This window comes from Ciconia boyciana, chromosome 3 (assembly GCF_034638445.1).
Source record: "Ciconia boyciana chromosome 3, ASM3463844v1, whole genome shotgun sequence".
NCBI classification, from domain to species: Eukaryota; Metazoa; Chordata; class Aves; order Ciconiiformes; family Ciconiidae; genus Ciconia; species Ciconia boyciana.
Window position 1 is genome coordinate 41,735,065 of NC_132936.1, and position 21,714 is coordinate 41,756,778.

The following is a 21,714-nucleotide window of genomic DNA, read 5'->3' on the forward strand; positions in this document are numbered from 1 at the left end:
ATATTAACACTTTTTTCAGTTGTGATCATGAAGCAAGTCACTTAAGCTTTTATTTCCTTATTTCTCTACCATAGTTAGTAAGGTAAGTTTAGCAACAATTCACTTGATGCTTATTCAGACAAAATGTGAATATCTATCTTTTCTTCCATACGCTCCTCTACACTGCAAGTATTTATTTTTGTTACTGGAGATCAAAAAGATGCCTACAAAGGGTAGACTGATAAAAACCAGAAACTTTATAGGGGTAAACAGAAATATGTATCAACTGTATCAGGGTCAGGTTCTGTGCCCGTCCCACCAATCTTCCCTTCTTAATAAAGCAAGGCAAAAACTACTATGAATTTCTTGGATTCATCCACTCTAACCATTTAATAATATTAAAAACTGTGTAACTTGCATCAAATCAAATTAATTTTAGCTTCCTTATAGAATTTGTTCCCAGCAATCATTTCTCCTTTGTTTTCTGCTTAAGCAAAGTTTTTGCATTTTGTTTCCTTCAGGTTTGCAGGCATACTCCAGTCCTTCAAGTTGCAAAAATAAAGTTTCCACCTATATTGTTCTAGCTGAAGAGAAAATGTTGTTCATTTATCATTCACATTTCAGTCTCTTTTCATATCCAACCTTGACACTGGAAATGAAATTGCACACAATTGCTATCAATACGTCCTGCAGCTGTTACTGCTACCAAGAAGGTTAAGTCAATAATTTTATACACATGACAAAGATAAGAAGCATCTCAGCAATGAGACCAAAGGCTTGGAAGGGAATGATCACACAGGGTGCAGTACTATCACTGCTGCAGACTGCTTTCGTTTTTGATAAGAACATCCACCACATCAGTCCTTCTGATGCTCTGTCAGAGGAAACAAGTGTCCAGAATCAGAAACAACTTTTCAGTAATTCATGGAAGGGAAATGGAAAATCCCAACATTTCTCTTTTACCATGAAAGCCTAAACCACAGGTTATTTAAAAGCTTAGTCAACACATTATTTTATTCTTGATTCTTTCTAACTGACTTTTTTTTTTTCCATACAGGTGAAACAATCTAAATAATGGAAGAACATTCCAAACTTCATAGAAGTCAAAAAGTTAGTGACTCAACACTAAAAATGGCATTTTAAAAGTTGAAATACCAGTTAAATGGGTCTGCTATTTATAGGATATCACCATGCTATCCATGCTCCATATAAATTGCTGACCATAACAATATTTTAAGTTCTGAAATATTGTTGGAGGATCAAGTGGAGAAACTGCGAAAGGAGAGTGAAAAATGAGGAACTGCTAAATGAGAGTGAGTGGGATCAGTCATCAACAATATTTCAGAACTGGCACCAGAACTTGAAATATTGTTGATGACTGATCCCACTCACTCTCATTTAGCAGTTCCTCGTTTTTCGTATCACATACTTGCGTTACAGTTTAGAGAAGAAAACACGGGTCTCAAATTAAAACTGCATTCTATGTGAAATCAAGAAATAAGAAAGTACCTAAAAGAAAATTATGTGAAAAAGTGTGTCCCCAAATTAAATCTCTTGAGCACTGAAAAAAAAAAAAATTCTCAGTGACAGGACAAGAAGGAATGCGTACAAATTGAAATACAATAAATTCTGTTTAAACGTAAGAAAAAAACCCCTGTACATTGTAAGGGTGAGCAAACACTGGAAGAGGTTGCCAGAAGATGTTGTGGAGTCTCCAAGCTTGGAGATGGTCAAAACCCAAATGCGCACAGTCCTGAGCAAGCTGCTTTAGCTGGCCCTGCTCTAAGGAAGAGCAACTGACTAGCCGATTTCCACAGGTCTCTTCCAACAACCTCAACTATTGTACAGTTCTATGATTCGGTATGAACACTAAACTGTATTAACATACCAGCCTAGTTTACCAAGCTCTTATCAATGACACCTACACAAACATGTTCCATGCACTCCTAAGTCACACAGACACTCAAGATTCAGGAAGGTTGCAGAATTATCAAAGAGGCTTGAGGACAACACCCATTCTGACTCTGGAAACTCAGCTGTAAAGTAATCTCTTGTCTCTCACAGTTTGCAGATAGAGTTGAACATTAATGTGCATAACAGAAATCAGAATAAAATGGTTTTAAGTAAAACTAGAAGCCACCCAAATTAAACTGAGAATTTATTTTGCTCTGGGTAAAAAAAAATCATCCTTAAGAACATTCAAATATTCACTGCGAGACAGTATACCACAAAAGAAAAACTTAGCCTAATATCTACTACCAGTTTCCAGCAATTAATCAGCTGCTTTGTGACATTTGCTAAAGAATCTCTGATCATTCAGTTATCAAATATGACCTCAAGTAAGCCAGACCATCAAATGCCAAAACAATACTTAGGCAATACATGACCTGCATTTGTATCAGGAGAAGTTACAAAAACACAACGCAAGTACCATGTATTTGTAGACAGTTCTTAAGCCTGTATATTTTTCCACATTAAGTTGATAGCTGTAATCAAACTGATGGATGCAGAAACATACTAGTTCCTGTAAAAAACAGGAACATACTAATTTCTGTAGTAAAAGCAATCAAATCTATATATGCATAAAGACTGTATTGAGGAAATTCCTTTGCTTAGACTTTTAAGAACAAGAGACTGCAGTTATGAGTAAATATGAAATAAATTAACAGTAAAAACTAATAATGCATATAAGATGGATATAATGGATATAAGATGACATACCTATAAGCTCTGAGGGATTCTTATCACTGAAGTGTTCACATACACGGATAAATGTTTCTGTATTCTCAGGTGTAGGGCACTCACCATGCCTGAAAAACACAGGAACACACAGATTAAGAGACAGCTGGGGGAAAGGGAAGAGAAAAAAAAAAGATTACTTCAGTGTGATCTTTCAAATTAAAAGCTTAATATTAAAAAAGTGCAGACAACTTACCCTTTACACTGGAGCTTTATATATTTAATCCCCTCTTTCTCTATATCATTCCTATCATAAAATCTAGTGGTGTTGGTCAAGTCTACCAGTAAACCCATTTTAACCTAAAAAAACAAAAAAAATAAAAAATAAAGTAAACTTATATATGTGGTTCAAATATCAGTGCATAAATACTAAATAGCTAATAGCATCCAAATTAAAAGCAATAGCAGGCTACAGCTACAAGATTAAAAATTCTTAAATATTGCATTTGTTGATAAAATCTATATTTTACCACCATCACAGTCATCTGTGTTTCTTTGTGAAAGCTGGTGTCTGAATTAGCACTAGCCATCAATTCAAAAACTTCAGTTTGTTCCCACCAACGTTTCTATATAAGAAAGATCTGCTAACAGCAGGAAAGTATCTGGTAAAGAATTTTAACATGTTAAAAGACAAATAAGGTGGATTCAGATGTTCTTATGCTTTAAGTAGAACAATATTAAATACCAGCACAGTGGAAATACCATAATAAAAATTAACTACTGAGACTTATATATATGTATACTCTCAGAAAAAATAACTCATCTTAATTTCCCCATCCATTAAATTAGAGTGCAAAACAAATGAACACTTTTTCAAGTTTAAAATAAAAATTCCCTTAAATTCTCAGAAACATTTTATTCAAAGCTAAAATGTAAAACAACTTGAAATCTTCAAAGATGCTGTCAGTAATTAAGGTGGCAGTGTCAATCATTCAGATGTTAGGACGTACCTGAATTCAGGCTGCCTTGCCCACTCTACCCTAATGTGTCCCCTTGTGCATGAACTTACTTTTTTAGTGTTTGTTTTTTATAGCTGTAAAATAGGTCTTTTAAAGTAGCCTTGTGGAAGTTACTATGCTTTTAAAAAGCAAGATGGAAAGCAGAAATTCCACTGGGTGGCATCCAACACACAGCGAACATCAGCAAAGTGCATCCTACTGACCCTTGGTCCGAACAAAATTTCCACCAACCATAAACCTCCCAGTACTACTGTGCAAAAACAGGTCACTAACACACCTGTGTACTGAAAGTATTCCTGGTTTCTTGCCTTATGAGTGCAAGTAATTGCTTTTGGTCAAAATGCTGAATGTCATGCTTTAAAGTAGAATCCTCATCACCAAATGTCTTTTTAAAAGGCATTTTAATAGTGGTAGTTTAGCAAAATCCTTGTTCAATAGCTTTGTCTTTTTTAAAGATACATCAATAAATAGTGCACTTAAAAATACATTAACACTGAAGCATGTTATGCATACAAAACCATAGAAGAACACTGCATCCTCAATATATTTAAAATTCCAGCACATACTCATAAACAGGATTTTGATCAGGTTTTATTTACCTTAAGGTCAACAGACTGGCAATAATTTAACAGTGCAGTTGGAAGAACTACAAATTAAAACACTGCTTCCAGACAATTCAAGAAAGATAAATTCCAATTATAACTGGAATACAGTTCAGAAACAGCTGCTTCACATGGATATGTTGTTCAGTAGACCCCAAAGACAAATTTCCAGTTATCTACAGAGGTAGTTATCCATGGCAGTCAAAGTTCTGATGATATACTTTCATAATACTTTTATAATACTTCCATACTTTCATAATACTGTTATTTATCAGATATTAAAAAGCATCATAATGTTATGTCAGCAGCATTAAGCATTTGTAGTGTAATATCCAAATCAGTTCTGAATTTCTCCTTGTTTACTTCAACTTTGTATGTTGTATTCAGAATGCTTTGTTTACTTTTATAACTGTTTTGCAGAAATACAAGCTACTTCAGTAAGGGCCCACCTGAAAACTATGTTACATCACCTGAAACCTCAAATATTTAGTGTCAACTGAGCTGTTAAACATACAGACTGACAGCATACTAGCCAGTGATTAATTTTGTAGGAAGTATACAAAAGGCAATTAATTCAATGATTACCTTCCTTCCCCTCCATTCTCAAAAGCATTTAGCAAATATCTCAAAGGCTACTTAATTCACAAGTAAGATCACACAAAATTTCCAAGTGCTACACACTGCAGGTCCATAACACTACAACGCTGACATAAACCAGTTCAAAATAACTGTTCAGAGGAGAATGACATATTCCCACACCAGTACTTCTAGGTGATTGCACAGGACAACATGCTAGGATAGAAAAGTACATCTAAAATAAGCTAGTTCTATGAAAACTATTTAGATATTTTTCTACCACTCTACGAATCAATGGCTCCATGGAAGGAATCCACAGAGTATCTTCCAGTAACATGCCATGCCTCAAAAAAAGCATGAGAATCTCCCTTTGTGTTCTGCATCCTATCAATAGTGTGGTTAGAGTTGGCAAAAAGACATAGGAGAATCAGGTGTGTTTTCACCAGAGCACTCTAGAGTATGAAGCCACATAAATGGCCCCCTAATTACCCTCCTTCCAGCTTCTACATAGCTCAGCTTGATAACCTCTTCTTTTATGTACAATATGGAGTTAGGTGTAACACTTCCAAGATGTCCTCATGTAAGGGGAAAAAAGTTATTTTCAAAGTAAGATTAAGATTTAATGAAAATGTCATTTTAAAGTAAAGGTTTTCGCATTCAGTTCCAGTCTAGTAAGAAAGAAGACATTCCAAAATGTGAATTACTCTTGAAAAAAATGCTGTATCATCTAACAGTCTGGAGAAAGGGAAAAATAATCGTGAGGAAAACAACTTTTAATAAAGGCATGAAGACAGATTAAAAGGTAACACTGTTTAATATACCAAATTGTTAAAGGAGAGCTACAAGAAGAAATGCAAGTGATTTGCAGAACATAGTTTCACATCCTCCCATCCAAAATTAGGAGAGATACAATTACATTTTAGTGTTGAAAACTCAAAGCCAATTCCCAGCCTGACTGTTCTCAAATACCAGTAGCTTCAAATGTTCCCACCAGAAGCCTTCAAACTTCCCCAAACTCCTGCTACAATGAAGAATTATCACTGAGAAGATGCGTGAAAGCACAAAAATTAATTTTATGTCAAAGCTTTTAAGCTCAAGTAATACTCACATGCTTTTCCCTCAACTTTTAGAAATTACTCTTTTCAATATACTCACTTACAGATTTCAGTTTCCTGACTGACACGTAGATGCCAGGAGAACACTACAACATACTTCAGACCCAAACTGTCACCAAGCATTTGGGATGTTGCATTTAATTTCAACAGGAGAATGAAATACAGCAAGTGTCTGCTGGAGAGGAAATTCTGAACTACAGGACTCTAGGACTTCTGGCCTGCTATTCCTTTGCAATTATTACAAATCATATACAAGTGAAGATCTTGTGAAGTGACACTGTTCCTCACACATTTCATGGAGCAGTAAACCAAATGGGCATCTGTCGTGGTTTAACCCCAACCTGCAACTAAGCCCCACACAGCTGCTCGCTCACTCCCCCCGCAGTGGGATGGGGGAGAGAATCAGAAGAGTAAAAGTGAGAAAACTCGGGGATTGAGATAAAGACAGTTTAATAGGCAAAGCAAAGCAAAACAAGGAATTCATTCACTACTTCCCATGGGCAGGCAGGTGTTCAGCCATCTCCAGGAAAGCAGGGCTCCATCACACATGATGGTTACTTGGGAAGACAAACGCCATCACTCCGAACATCCCCCTCTTCCTTCTTCTTCCCAAGCTTTATATACTGAGCATGACATCATATGGTATGGAATAGCCCTTTGGTCAGTTTGGATCAACTATCCTGGCTGTGTCCCCTCCCAGCTTCTTCTGCACCTGGCAGAGCATGGGAAGCTGAAAAGTCCTTGACTAGTGCAGCAACAACTAAAACATCCCTGTGTTATCAACACTGTCTTCAGCACAAATCCAAAACATAGCCCCATACTAGCTACAATAAATAAAATTAACTCTATCCCAGCCAAAAGCAGCACAGGATCCGACATAATTTAGCCAAAGCTACAAAAGCATGTATGGCATATAGAGCATATAAGGCCTGAAAGCAGTTTCTTTGCTTTACAGAAAGCATAAACATTTGCTTTCTCAGTTCATGGGATTAGCTGCACATAACACGCTACAATTTAGAGAGTGCAAGGCAAAAGAAAAGGATAAAGAAATTTTTAAAAAGCGGGGGGGATTATGTAACGTATCAAAGTATATAATTATCATGTTCCAAAAATCCATGCAAAAAAACACTGGTACCACAGGAATCAAAATATTTCAGTCACTGAACCCGGGTTATACTATGCTTGTCCTGACTGACCACAATTCTCACCTATAGAATAGATTCTAATACACGTACGTTCATCACGCAGGTGCTCTGCTCTGCAACCCTGACATCACACCAGTCATCACAGTTACCCTCTCAGTCACGCTCTCCTAAGTTTGCTTCTAGAAAGTTCTTAATAGGAGCTGATTTTTGAAAGACTATCTAAGCTAAAATAGATAGTCACCCACTGGAAAAAACTGGTTTTCCAGGCAATGTTTTGCATGATTCACATCTTTCAGTCCACCACGCCCATTGAATGACATAGCTTTGGAAGAAAGAATAATTTTAAATTGTTGAGCAACTTCTCACTAAAACACACACTTATTTCTTACAAGGGCTGTTGCAACACTACAATCTCAGACACCACACTGAAACACAATTGAAACTAGTAATTTTTCTTGGTTCTAGTTGTAAAAGATGACTGGATAGAAGGAAAAAAAAAGCTCATCGATAGCTTGAAATTCTCATCTTCTACATACAATAATATAGAGATCTTCATACCACCTCCATTCTGCTCTTACTTATTTTGGCCAGGCTCTCCATGTCCTCCTACAGTTATAAAAGCCTTCCTCCTCACTTTCTCACATTCCAGCTATCTCCAACTATTAATGCCTTATGCACACGCTCGTCTGCTGCTGTGCAATGAAAACAGGCTTAGCTACGTTCCCCTTGTATAACCCCAGAAGTTTCTCATTAGACGTTGGAACTTGAAAACATCCTCCCCAGGAGGGACACAGCACACTACAATACACTGAATTCTCTACAGTCACAGGATATTTTTCTTGCATTTCTTATTTGAGGAAAATAGTTTAAATCAGTGATTAAATTTATCTGTGAAAACAATAACGTGGCTGAAAACTGATAACTAGTTTTCCTAATAGGAATATTGTAACTTGAGCATACAATGCTAACCCAAACATTCTTTTGAGTTAACTAATGTCCTAGCTCTTCATAACAGAAATAAAACTACCTTTTATAAAGCATAAACAGTACTAACCTACCTACCCAAGAAAGAAATAAAAAAATGAAATTCTTCATACTGTCACCAATTGCTCCTGCAAATTTTTTTTATGAGACCATTAAGATACTATGTCAATACTGGCAATCAGAAGAAAAACGGCATTGCTATGCCTTATCAAATCCATTTCTAACATTCAGATTTTCAGCAACCAGCTCCATGAGAAAAAGGAATCGCACAGGAAGCTTGTTAGAGAAAGTTCCTCCCAGACAGATGTTGTCTTAAATGCTGAACAGGTACCTTCAAAAATCTGTGGTAGCAGCAGTATCTCATTATTACCAAAATCCAGATGTAAAAGTTTCTGCTGAAGTCTCTTATTTGGGAGATAAATTATATGGACTTAAGGAATAACCAGGTTTCAGAAGTGATTCATTCTGCAAAGTATTAGCAGTAAAACACACTGCAGTAAAATGATGAGAATCATGCAGAGAGAGCTACTTTTGTCTTGGGCAAATCCACTTTTCAAGGTCTCCTCAATTGTACATTCATCTCATTACCAGATTGTTGGTAAACTGCTGTTCTACAAGTATAGCACTCCAGTAACCCACTGTGTACCTCAGCAAATAAAAAATCGTATGTTTTCAAATAGCAAACATTCAGCAACAATATCATGGTTCAAGACAATATAATAGATTTTATGAGAACAAGGAGTTTGAGAGAAATTATATGTTCTGCTTATTAACCAAAATTACCAAAATATAAGTGGGGATCCTCATGCGTAATTGTACTACCAGAGTCTAATCATCTGATGTCACTCAAGACATTATGAATTTGTAGTATTGCAACAGAACTGATTGATGTGCCTAGTGGAAAGGCTATGAGGTCTCACCATGATTTCTTTCTGGTGACAAATCACTAACAAGCAAATAGTCAGAAATTCTGAGTAAGTCTCTGAAGTTCTCTATAACTTCAAAATATAAGCAGAATTTTAAATTACTTTAAACCTTGAGTAAGATTGGTTCTGGAAAATTTCTAGGTATGTCCATTAAAGCCAGTCAGAGTCAAAAACAACATAATGCATAAAAGAGGAACTCAAGTAGAATTTAGATGCATAGATCCAAGAATTCAAACAAGAAAAATCCTACCAGTTCAAGCACCTGAGAAGAGGCACATATGCTTCACTGATAGTACTTTCTTTTCACATTAGCCCACAGGTACTTCTATCGCTGCTACACTGAGTAGCTCACCATCTACTTCATACCTAAGCCTAAATAAGATTCATAAAATGAAGATTCCCATATTTTAGTCACCTGATTCTTCTGATGTTTAAGCTCTGATATTGTTAAACAAGTCCAGAATTAATTTAACTTACATCAACAGCCAAAAATAAACAAAAAAAAAAAAACAAAAAAAACACAGAGAAAATGTCACTAGCATGATTAGTTTTATAAAACACACAGGCAAAAAAAATGGTGCTAACCTTCTATATAACAGTTTAATAACCAGATTAAAAGAATTAGGTTGTAGGCCTGCCTTTGCCTGGGAGGTTCAAAATCCCATTTCCCACATCTCCAGATGCACTGGACTGGGCACAACACTTCACAGACCTACATGAAAGGCTGGAAAGGTCCTGTTCCCCACCTTTATTGTCAAAGTTGCGCTACAGTGCAGAACAACATGCAAGTTGAAGTAGACAGACAGAAATGGGCAAAACAGAGAATGAAGAAATAAGCCAGAAGCACAACTCTGTAACCCAATGATTCCTGGGTCCCAATCCATGCTCCTAAATTTTTTTTTCTATTTCTGCATCTTTTTTCACTAAGAACTTAGTGGATAAAATCCATAAATTGTTTTCTTCCATACTTGGGTATGACTGGTTAGATACCATAAAGCATTCTATGCATCAAAAGAAGAAAATTATGCATTGAAACCACAAAAGAGTTCTATGAAATTCTCCTTTCACTTTTAAATGCTTTCACTCCTATAAGCAAAATTGCAACTTAACATATCCATACGCAACAGTCGTTTGTAAAACTACAAACTCAGACTATCTGAATTTTGACAACAACACCTCTCCAAGATGTAACAGTAATAACAGAGAAGAGTGAGATTCTTTCTGCTAATACAGTGAATGAGCTGGAGGATTTTGCCGAATTCTTGCCTATAAGAAAGTACTTTTGGAAATTAGGAGTTGCAGAGAAAACCTGAAAATGTAAACAAAAAAATAAATTTTCTGTACAGATGTCCCAAAGGAAGCCATCAACCACTTTTTTCTTAAATCTGAAAAGCAACATCTGAATAAACATTAATAATGAAAGTAATGTTTCAATTACTAGAAAATTTAACTTTACCTTCAGACTCTTTAAGTAGTTGGATAACATACTCGGGTGAAAACGATTTTCTTCAGCAACCTGTTCATCGTATCTTGGTCCTAACATTGTCTTCAAAGGTAAAAATTTCCCTATGAAAGATAATCAAATTTTGCAGTATTTTATGTATACTCATGTATATGTACACTTACAACTTAGCAATTTCAAAGCAATGTGCTGAGCAGATTTAGAGGTTCGCCTTCAATGAAAAATAATCACAAGAAAAGTATCTTTAACAGCTGAACTGGAATATTTTTTAGTTATGAGTTCTCAGAATTCACAAGTAAGTTTAGAAGTTTAAAGGAAATACAGGTTAGCTCATCTAAAACAAAGTAATTTAACATATTTAGCTAGCTTTTAGTGTGATTTAAGCTGCGGAGCTACAATGAACAACAGAATAGAGAAAATTTAAACTCAATACAGTTAAAAACATGAAAATAGTATTTAAAATGACAGTTTGCTACCCAACCACGTAAACATCAGCTTTGATTACCTGCAAACATAAAACACGGTAAAGTTCACTGCAAAAAAAATGCATTTGGTCCTGAACATCTATGCACCACTACAGTTCTTTCTAACGTGCTCCTTAAGGCTTGTTGGAAGCAAGGGAAGCAACGTTCTGCGGCAATGTTCAACCTTCCCTCCGAAACACAACACTTACATGTGGTTCAGACATCGGGGAAGTTACAAAACCACAACAAAAACTTGACCGGAATTAGTACTTACTGGACTACATCCATCACTCCCTAGAAACCCAAATTTTTTTTTAATATTGATTTTATTTTTCATCCGTCACATCCACCACAAAATATCAGAAATTATCTCGTTAGAGGTCTCTAGCTCTTTCTTTCTGAATTCCAACAAGCTACAGGCATGTCTTTCCCTCCAAGTGCAGCAGGAACAGGTATTTGAGCAGCACGTACTGACCGAACAGCTCTTCCTGCACTTCCAAACAGGCAAGAACTTGGAGCCCAGGTCACTGCCACCACGTCTTCCTGGGAAGCAGCACAACTCCTCCCGTGAGCACCTGGGTCCCTGCACTGCAGTTAGTTGTGGAAAATGAATGCAAACTGATAGTAAGAAAGAGACCTGACATACCTACCCAGCCACACCAAGGTTCATGATACAGGCAGGGAGTAAAACTGGGAGAACCTCAGCATTTCTAAATAGCTGTGAAAATATTTAAATTAATTATATCCCAAGACTGATTAAACAAACCCTCCCCCAAGAAAACACAAAAATTTATTGCCCCAGAACTTTCTTCCCCACACACCTTTTTTTTTTTTAATGAAACTGTTCACATGCTGTTAAAAAGACAGCCCTTCTAAAACCAAAGGAAATGCAACCATATAATTGTATGGCACAGAAGAGCAGCAGAAATGTTTTTTTAATGCAGGAAGAACTCCAAATTGGAGCACCAGACATAAATTGGGGGGGGGAGGACAGTTCACTCTGTATATGATTTTTTAAAAAAACAACTTCAGTAACTTTTAAAAAGCTTTTCCTATTTAGAAACACAGATACACACATGATATTTTGAACTAAGGGAAAACATAACACCTTTCTATACTATTCCTTAAATCATGTGATGCATCTGTTCAGCTGTTAATGTAGAGTAACAGCCACCATCCACTAGTCTTTACACCATATTTAAATGTTCAGTTTCAGATCCTCAAGTGAACCAGCACACCCAGCACTAACCCTAAAAAATTCTTCTAAATTTACTCATGAAAATACTGCTTTCTCATCAAGACAGAACATTTCCTCATAATAAAAGAAACAAAATCCTCTTGTTTTCAGCAAAACAAAAACCACATGGAATGAAAAGACACTAAAACACCCATTGTATTCGGCTAGAAATCAAGTTTTGAGAGAGAAGCTCACTAATCTCTGTAAAAATAGAAAAATGCATACCATTTTTACTAAATTAATGCCGCTGAGAGGTTTCTCTACACAATAAATTAAAGTTCATAGAGTTCTCTGTAGCCTTAAATTCTATCAAAACATCTTACATAGTCTCAAACATTTAACTTCTAGGAAAGAGACATTATAAATCACAGAAGACAGATAGTTATGGAAACTGAGAAGCTTTATGCAACTTGTTAGCTCAGGTTTGATCTTAATCAGCAACATGAGAAATGCCCTCACTGTTACACTTGTCTGAGACCATTCCAAACTTGACAGCTAAAAGGAAAGTTATTCACTCATATAGTCTACATACACATTAAATGGTAATAAATTTATAGTCACTTCAACTTCAACTTATTTGACTGCTAGAAAGACTCCTAACTTCACTTTACTTCCCTTTGCCTTTTCATTCCACCAGTTATACATCCTCCTCCCTGGTCACGGCTGTTGGGTTGGTTACCTCCCCTCCATTTCCTCATTTCTTGATCTACCTACTTTAATTTTCTAGCTTGTGTTCCTCGTCATCTTCAACACTATCATTCAGCCTCTCTCACTCACTATTAACCCTTCCACATTAACTTATAATCTTCCTCTGTAGAGGCTGATTATGCAAATCCTAATTTTGCATTATCTTAATGCAAAAATCTATCATCACCATAAGTTTTGCAAAATACCAAGCATGTTTGAAAGTTTTTTAACTTTGCCACTTGCCACTCCCATCCTAATACATCCACTCACCCATTACAGAACATGAAGAATGTAACTAAACTTTTTTTAGCCAAGGCATTCAATTAAGAAAAGGAGCTGCACTGACAAAAGAGTCAATGGATACATAAGAAAACTACCATCCTTTACGAGATGCTGGGAAAAGAGAATGGAGTTGAAAAACAGGAGGTTAAGATTGTTTCCTGTAGCATCTGATTAGAGACTGTACAATCGCACTGAAGACTCTCCTGTTCTCCATCTGCTAGAACAGAGAACAAACATGTTCATTCTCTTCTCAGTAGCAGACCTTGATTTAGCACTTGATTTTCACTCTGATTTCCTTCTGAGCAACCATAATACATTCCTGTTCATCACCAGGAAAACACAGACAAAGTAGTCTAGTCAGCATCCCCTGCAGCATTTGAACACTTTTACACAGCTGTGGAAGTGATGAGTATTTTAATAGAGCCCATTTACTATCACTTCCAAAGATCAAACACAGATCTTTGGAAGTATTTAGGTGCTCAACTTCTACAAATTGCAGTTTGGCAGTATCATTGAGAGACAGATCTTATATGGCAGCAAACAAGCTGCCTGCTAAGGTCAGAAGAGAGCAGTGAATGCATGTAATAGGTTCCAATTTAGGGAAATTTTGTAACCAGATTATGAAAACAATGGCTCTGGGTTTTTTGGGGGGTGGGGTTTTTTCTTTGTTTGTTTTTGTGTGTGTGTGTTCTTTAAATAAATTACATCTCTTTGCAATATAATCTCACATTATTCCTCTGCAGTAATCACTATCTTCCTAATTTACATTCTTGTGTTTTTCTAAATTGTGACTGCTACACAAGTATTAAAGATCTCGAATACGATCTCATATTGTGTTCCTCTTGTAACAGAAAACCAAATTTCCCTACCTGGCAAATTTGCTATTTAATCTTTGTACAGAAGCTTGAAAATCCTCCTTCCCAGTGTGCATATAAGCCCCTTCCAAGCAAGCATGTTTAAGCTACAGAAAATTTAAGCTTTAATTCTAAGACAGATTTCTAACCTTTCTGAGTAACATGGGCAAGTATAAATGAGCGATTAGCTACAATCTTTGCTACCATTCTGCCCTACATCTTATGCTAAAGAAGTGCTGTAGTAAAAACTGATTGCAACTCAACTTACACCTCCATGCATAAGCATTTGAAAATTAAATAACCAATTCTTCATGCTGAACTAGATGATCTGACAGTAACAAGGTGATATTTTACATGGATGTCAAAGCACTCCAAGTCATTAGTGCATCTAAACTAAATTATGATAATAATTGTAACTCCTCAATGGAATTTTCAAATTAACTTCAAAATGTTACTGGAACCTTGACACTTGATGATTACCTACTTCCACAATTAAGTTCAAATTTGTCAAAAAGTTTTGGAAAGCGGATATTAAAAACCATTTTCCAAATTAGTTACCTGTAAAACAGATGGTATTTCTTTAGGTTGAAACATAGCTAAAAATTCTAAACATACGAGTCCAGTATGTCAGAGCATACACATCAAGAAGATAAATCTGAGAGAAATCAAAGTGAACAATATAAGACTTCAAATTTCGTACATATACATGCTCAAATTTTGGCACATTTTTTATCTTTTCTTAAAACTTTCATTCCAGAGCATACCAGTGAAAAAGCTACCCTTAATTTAGACCAATTTTCTGTGACATGAAGCTATCAACTCAATACGTGACAATAGCCACTAATTATTTATGACCATGGTATGTTTAGATTGAGCATTGATTAGGAAGGCTAGACTGTGTAAAGTGACTAAGGTTAAGAAAGGGAAATCTGAATAAGATGAAATAGTAAAATCTGCAATTTAAAAAAAAACCAAACAAACAACACCCTAAAAAGTAACAGTCTTCTGTTTCAAGAACAACTATGCTGGGTCAAAGCATCCATTTCACCTCGTATCTTATCACCAAAACAGGTCAATAAAACATGCCTAGGAAAGAATGTAAAACAATGACAATGACAATCCATCATCAGATCAGTCTCCCCAACTACAACAAGCTATAGCTCAGCAACTTCCTGAACGAGAGGCGTTAGTCTTCTATTTAAGGTGTTATCTCTACAACCGTATGCAATATGGATGTTTTTAATAATATCTCACTGTTCTGCATGCTGCATGTATGTCTAGAACAGGATTAACTAATATGAATCAATGGGAGGAGACTGAAAGACACTGCTGAGACACTTCTTATGTCTTTTCTTCAATATCTTGCTAGCACTTTCCATGGCAAAACCAAAACGGACTGGGTTTTTGGTGGTTATAAAAAGTAGGTACCTGCAGAGATGGCGATGTGAAGGCAGTAAGGCTGAAGCAACCCAATCACTTCAGATCTAGGAGTTCAGAGAAAGCTCTTTTCATCAAGTACATGACTGAGGTGCTACCACAATGCAATAAATGTGAAAACGTGCCATTCTGAAGAACTTCTGTACCATAAAACCAGAAAGTGGCAGAAAAAACACCAACTTAAAGAAGTAAACTGGAAAATAATGGGAGACCTAGATCAATTCACGTCATTCAGGATGAAGGGTCCTGTAAACCTGAATGAACCCAATCACACCAACAGAAGAGCTCCAGGCCTCATTAGTACTTGTATTTGAGGTCACTTAGAAATTCTAGATGCCACAGCCATAAGACAAGAGGGTCATGACAAAACACTTGATGAATATTAGCCCACAGAAGCCAGACAAACCTTGCTCAGCAACCTTACTGTTACACTATCAGATGGGAATAAAGTCATGCACAGATGCATAGAAATTTGATTGAAATGCTAATTAAAACTAGAATATAACACATCTGGGAGACAGTACCAACATCAATAAACTTTAAAAATTATCTCTCAATAAAACTGTTAGATGTCTTTGAATGTAAAATAGCAAAAAAGGAGAGAAGACTGAAGGTGTACTATGACTTCTGGTAAATTGTACACACTAAAAAAATTAAAATCAGGTAAACTAATATAAGAATACATTACAATAAAGCACCCAAAGAAATTAACCAAGCACTTTCCTTTTTTTTTGTGCAGTAACTTCTTATGCATGATCGCACCAAATGGAAAAGAATTACCTTGCAGTTACTGAATAAACAAACACACAAGCAGTGATGGCACAGCAGATGACATGCTGATGACCTGCATTCTTGCTTACTCTGTGTTGCTATTTTTGAGAAGCCACGGCTTCAAAAGACAGACAAACAAGAGCAACAACTTCTAGAGATCAAGAACTTGCTGAGAAGAAAAACAAAGAATAAAGAGTCATGAGTCTATTTTTGTCACAGTCAAAGGCTAAAAACCTAGGCTATCAAGTATCTTATTAGATACAAAGCAACGCATTTGTCAACGATCAGGAAAAAGAGATAGTGGAGATGAGCAATACGACAATGCTCTTATTTAATTAAGTCAAGTTCAGAGAAACATAAGGAACTTGACGGAAACCAGTAACCCACAAAAAGAACAACTGAAATTAAATACTGATAAATGCCAAATAATGCATACTGATGGGAAGATTAAGCCTACTGAGATGTCTCACCAGGTTCTGAATAAACCTGTAAACAGTCATCAGTGTCTTCAGCTCCACAACCAACTGCTACCAAAAAAACCGTAAGAAGATGATGTGGAAACATGGGATAGAAAATACAGGAGTTGTAACTATTAAGCAAGTCAGGGCACAGTGCCATCTAGAACAGCACGCTGAGTAGCAAGTGCTGTGTTTTGAAAAAATACCTTTAAATTATCACAGATAGGAAGATGAAGGAGTGAAAACTAGAAAATATTGTGGAAAAAAAAACCTGGGGGTTGGAATTGCTTACCTGATAAAGGAAAGAAGAACTTGAAAAAAACTGAAAAGAGCAAAGTTTGTTTACCCTATCTCATACAAGGCAGCAGGGGAAACATTCAACTGAAGTCAGTACGGTAGTTAACTCACAATCAAAAAATGTGTGTTTACACGATACCTAATTCACTGCCACTAGATGCCAGCAAGACTAGATACCTAGCAACAATCAAGACAGACAGCGTGTTACAGGTAAGAACATCCAAGATGACGGCAATTGCTGACAAAACCTGAAATACACATGAAACTTTGGAGTACAGCTCTTAAACTCATCCTCCAGCTAAACAGCTTAGGGACACACCAGTGACTGACAGGTTACTGTCAGTCGGCCCAGTAACAGATCAACACTGATAAACATCAGAGCCTTCAGCAGAAAAAAAAAAAAAAAAAAAAAAAAGAACAAGGAAGAGGCTGCACAGGGGACTGGTCAGGGCTGAGGTGTGCTCCAGCACGGCAGCTTCTGCACGCCCGGCTGCCATCTCTCTCATCAGACGTGACGGACGGGAAAAGTTTTAGTGCTAAACTTAAACAGTGTGAAGGGAGAACCCAGCATTAATGCTCCCATGGGCAGGAGGGGGCCTGTACCCCTGCAAGGGAGCCGGGGCGAATCGGTTTCAGGGGCTGCCTTAGCCGAAGGGAGGGCGAGCCCCCGCGCTGAAGGAAAAGCCCTGCTGCGGGCTGGGCTTCAGGGAAAACAACCGCCCTGCGGGAAGTCAGCTCCGGGACAACCACCGGCCCAGGGAGCTCAGGGGGGAACGGCCGCCCGGAGCCCCCGCACCAGCACAGCCGCGGCCCCGGGACAAAGAGCCTCGGCCGGGCCGGCGGGCGAGGGGCCGCGGCGGCCCCAAGGAGGCCCCCGCCCGCCCCGCGGCGCTGAGGCGGAGCGGGGGTGGGGGGCCGGGACCGGCGGGCAGGGGAGCGCAGCGGAGGGGAGGGGGCCGTCCCCGCTTCCGCCACACAGCCGCCCCGGGGCGGGGCAGGGCCGGACCGGGCCGGGCCGGGCCGGGCCGGGCCGGGCGCTCACCTGCCACGGGCTGCCCCCTCCTGGGGCAGTGGAGCCAGCGCGGCGGGATCTTGTTGTAGGACATGGCGGGGCCCGGGCGGCCGCCGCCGCTGCCCGCCCGCGGGGGGAGGGGAGCGGAGGAGGGGGCGCGGGGTGCGGGGCGGGCGCGGCCCCGGGGCGCTCAGCGGCGCCGGCGGCCCCTCGCCCGCGGCGCCTTCATTCAGACCCAGCTCCGCCTCAGCCGCCGCTAGCCCACAGTGCACCGCGGCGGCCGCCGCCGCTTCCGCTTCCGGGTCGGAGCCCGAGGCTCGCAGCGCCGGGGGCGGGCTGCCTGCCCGCCCGGTGGGCACCGGGCCCCGCGGCCCAGGGGTGCCCCGGCGAGCGGCGGGGAGGGCCGCTGGCGGCGCGGCGCCGGGCCGGGGCCTTCGGGAGGGGGTGAGGGTAGCGGGGAAAGGGCGCCGCGGCAAGGCGCGGGCCGTGGGACCCGTCACTCCTCGCGGGGTAGCGGGAAAGGCGGGGAGAGTGAAGGAGCGCTTCGCTGTGCCGCCTCCGGGCTGTGCAGCTACGCGAGCCCGAGGTGTTGGCTGAGCTTTGGTTCCCTCGTCTCCGTAAAAGGCATACTGGGGCGGGGAAGGATTCCCAGTGAAAAGCGAGGAGGGCTTTTCACTCGAAGAGGGCGGCCGACACCAGGGCTCCTCAGCCTGGAAAGGAGGCAGCCTGGGAGGAGAGGTGGTCACAAACTGCCACGGGCTCCTGCGAGTGAGGGCTGTGGGGCCAGGAATAATAAAGTAGCAGGAGCTCGCTTGGGAGCAGGTGGAGGGATCACTTGTGCTGCCGGAACTGCGGGGCTCGCTGGCAAAGGCTGTTGCACATGTGAAGGGTTTACCTGGGCTTCAGGGGAGGCTGGGCAGGTACTTGAAAGAAAGTAATTGAAAGGTACTAAAGTAGCAGGCTACGTCCGCCTCGGGAAACGTCCTGAGCTGAAAATAGCTGGAGGCTTGGACAGATGTGCTTGCCCTGCTTTTAATTCTCCCTGGATGTTCCCTTATAGCTGGGACTGGAGGTGGAAATAGATGGGTCCTTGCTCCAACTATTCTAGTCTGCACGTAATGGGTTTGCCAGTGTAGCAGAGATGCCTCTGCACTGGGCCTTCTCTTTCTTTTGTAAAAAGCCATGGCCAGAAAGATTAGGCTTGCAGATAGGTTCACGTAACAAAAACTGTGTTTCTATACAGAATCCCAGTGAAAATCTCAGTGGGCTTAAAGTGGTCTGCTTACGTGGACTCGGTTGAAGAATTGTAGCCTGGCAGTGTTTGCCTACGTGAAAGGAATATTTAAGGTGTTGGTGTGGTTTAACTCCAGTAGGCAGCTAAGCCCCACGCAGCCACTTGCTCGCTCGCTCCCCTGCAGCGGGACAGGGGAGAAAGGGGAATCAGAAGGGTAAAAGTGAGAAAACTCGTGGGTTGAGATAAAGATAAGGAAAAATAAGGAATCCATTCACTACTTCCCATTGGCAGGCAGGTGTTTAGCCATTTCCAGGAAAGTAGGGCTTCATCCCTCACAATGGTTACTTGGGAAGAAAAAAGCCGTAACTCCAAATGTCCCTCCCTTCCTCCTCCCAGTTTTCATTGCTGAGCATGACGTCATGCGGTATGGGATATCCCTTTGGTCAGCTGGGGTCAGCAGTCCCAGCTGTGTCCCCTCCCAACTTGTGCACTCCCAGCCTACTCGCTGGTGGGGCAGTGTGAGAAGCAGAAAAGGTCTTGATGCTGTTCAAGCACTGCTCAGCAATAGCTAAAATATCCCTGTGTTATCAGTCAGCACTGTTGTGGTCACAAATCTAAAATGCAGCGCCCTATGAGCTACTATGAAGAAAATTAACTATCCCAGCCAAAACCAGTACAGGTGGCTTCAGTGAAGCATTAGGAAACAATAGCAACAGATTATTTTTATTTTTGTAGGTTATTTTCCAGTTACTTACATTTCAGTACTGTTCTGTCTGGACTTTCTGTTTTTCCATAAGCCAGGTGTGCTGCCTTTGCAAGTCAGTATGTGCAACAGCTTGCAGAACTAACCACTGTTGTATGTACAGATAAAATAGGAAGCCCTTAGGTTCTGTGAACACATCAAAACAATGGAAATAATTTGATCTGTCTAGAATTTATGACAAACTTCATTATACGGTGACTGTTTCCTGATGCATTTTATCACTCTAGGTTTTATTTGACATAGTTTCTTCCCTAGAATATCCTTTCATAGTAATAAAAGTAGTCAGTTAAGTAGTTTGCATATCTGAGCCATTAGGTTTTTGTACTACATTAGAAGTTTCTGAATTTTGTCCTCTAAGGCTTTTGTCATCGTTAGATATTAATCTTCTCATTCTAGCTAAAATTAAAAGTCTTGCTACAGCAAAAGACTGTATTATTTTCCCTAACTGTTAAATACACTTCCATTAAAACATTATTCTGTGATGTTTGAAATAAGGTGCTGATTTTTCCTTTACAGAACAAACAGGCAACAGTCAGACAGCAGGTGGTGCCTAAGACCAGCCAAAAAAGAAAGTGAAACTTGAGTGCAAGGAGTGTTCAGAAAGAGCAAGAAGGAAAGAACAACTGCAAGATTCTCCGTTTCTGACTTCAATAAATTCAGAGCAACATACAGTAATGCCAGCAGTATGGCAAAATTAGGAATGAAACAATTTGCAGAGGTCAAGAATAGTACAAAAATATGTAATGAATGAGCAATAATCTCTGTTCTTGTCATCTAACTTTAAGATTCTGGTATGCTTTTAAAACACACTTAACAGCTACAGAGCAAAAGTACCATGTAAAGATGTATAGTTAAACTGGGAGGATATGTACATCTGATTTATTTAGCAATGCACAAGGCAAATAAAATATTTTAAATTTGAAATATAAGGTGGGGAGTTAAAATGAAGCATACAGACAAAATGAGCTTAGCCAGGCATCATCCATACCTTAGCCTTTTGGTGGTTCTGGGGTTTGCTGAGCGGAGTTGAGGAAGTCCCTCTGGCAAACCAGTGTAATGCGAGTAGCCATTCAGCAGAGCACCTTCACCACACTGGAGGGCTTTTCCTGAGTTGTGACACTTAGGACTGTTTGCCACATACCGTCTTGCTCCACATCAGGTACCCAAAATGATGACACTTTGAAACCAGTTGTTGAATGAGAAAGGAGGAAGCAGGTTTTTCCTTTTTTTTTTTTTTTCCCAGCAAAACAGTGTCGCAGCTGCTGTTGAGCAAGATGAGTGGTGTTCTGTTGATCAGTTGATGGTGACATGGGAATAGTGGTTTTCACCTAGATTTTAAGAGTGAATATGCTATAAATATGACATTAAGAGGTGGAATATAGGACAGGGAATATAGAAGCAGGGAATAATCCCTGTTGCTGTCATCATTGTTCAGTATATTCCTTAGGGAATTCTACATGGGGAAAATTCCATCACCCAAAAGACCAGTATTCTCCAGCAGAGTAATAGAGTATTCACGTGTTTGAGAACGTGTTGCTGCAATGCCTCCCACAGATACAACACAGATTTCAAGTGACTCTGTTTACTCTTAATTTGCTCTAGTGCTGCCTTGGTGAGGCGTCCTTCTGATCTGGAGAACTTGGTCATTTACAGCTGATGTTATGTGTTGTGCATATATAGTTTACACTAGACTTTGCCATGTTGGACGCTTTGAAACAATTTATGCAGGCA

General features: G+C 39.4%; 1 protein-coding gene across 3 annotated transcripts in view; it reads right to left on the reverse strand.

The window, feature by feature from the left end:
• The window catches only part of RNGTT (RNA guanylyltransferase and 5'-phosphatase), a 192,475-nt gene extending 174,233 nt beyond the window's left edge, over positions 1–18,242 (reverse strand). For 2 of the 3 annotated variants that reach the window (XR_012041408.1, XM_072855446.1), the window contains exons 1-4: positions 18,017–18,242; positions 10,482–10,591; positions 2,915–3,018; positions 2,701–2,789 (exon numbers count right to left, since the gene is read on the reverse strand). Coding sequence is in view for 2 of the 3 variants with exons in the window: in XM_072855446.1 (XP_072711547.1) it covers positions 2,701–2,789; positions 2,915–3,018; positions 10,482–10,591; positions 18,017–18,080 (367 nt within the window). In the remaining variant the exon portion in view is untranslated. Of the gene's footprint in view, positions 1–2,700; positions 2,790–2,914; positions 3,019–10,481; positions 10,592–11,601; positions 11,670–18,016 lie in introns of all 3 variants that reach the window. The other variant, XM_072855448.1, reaches the window with a different exon arrangement.
• Positions 18,243–21,714: the final 3,472 nt, after the last annotated feature.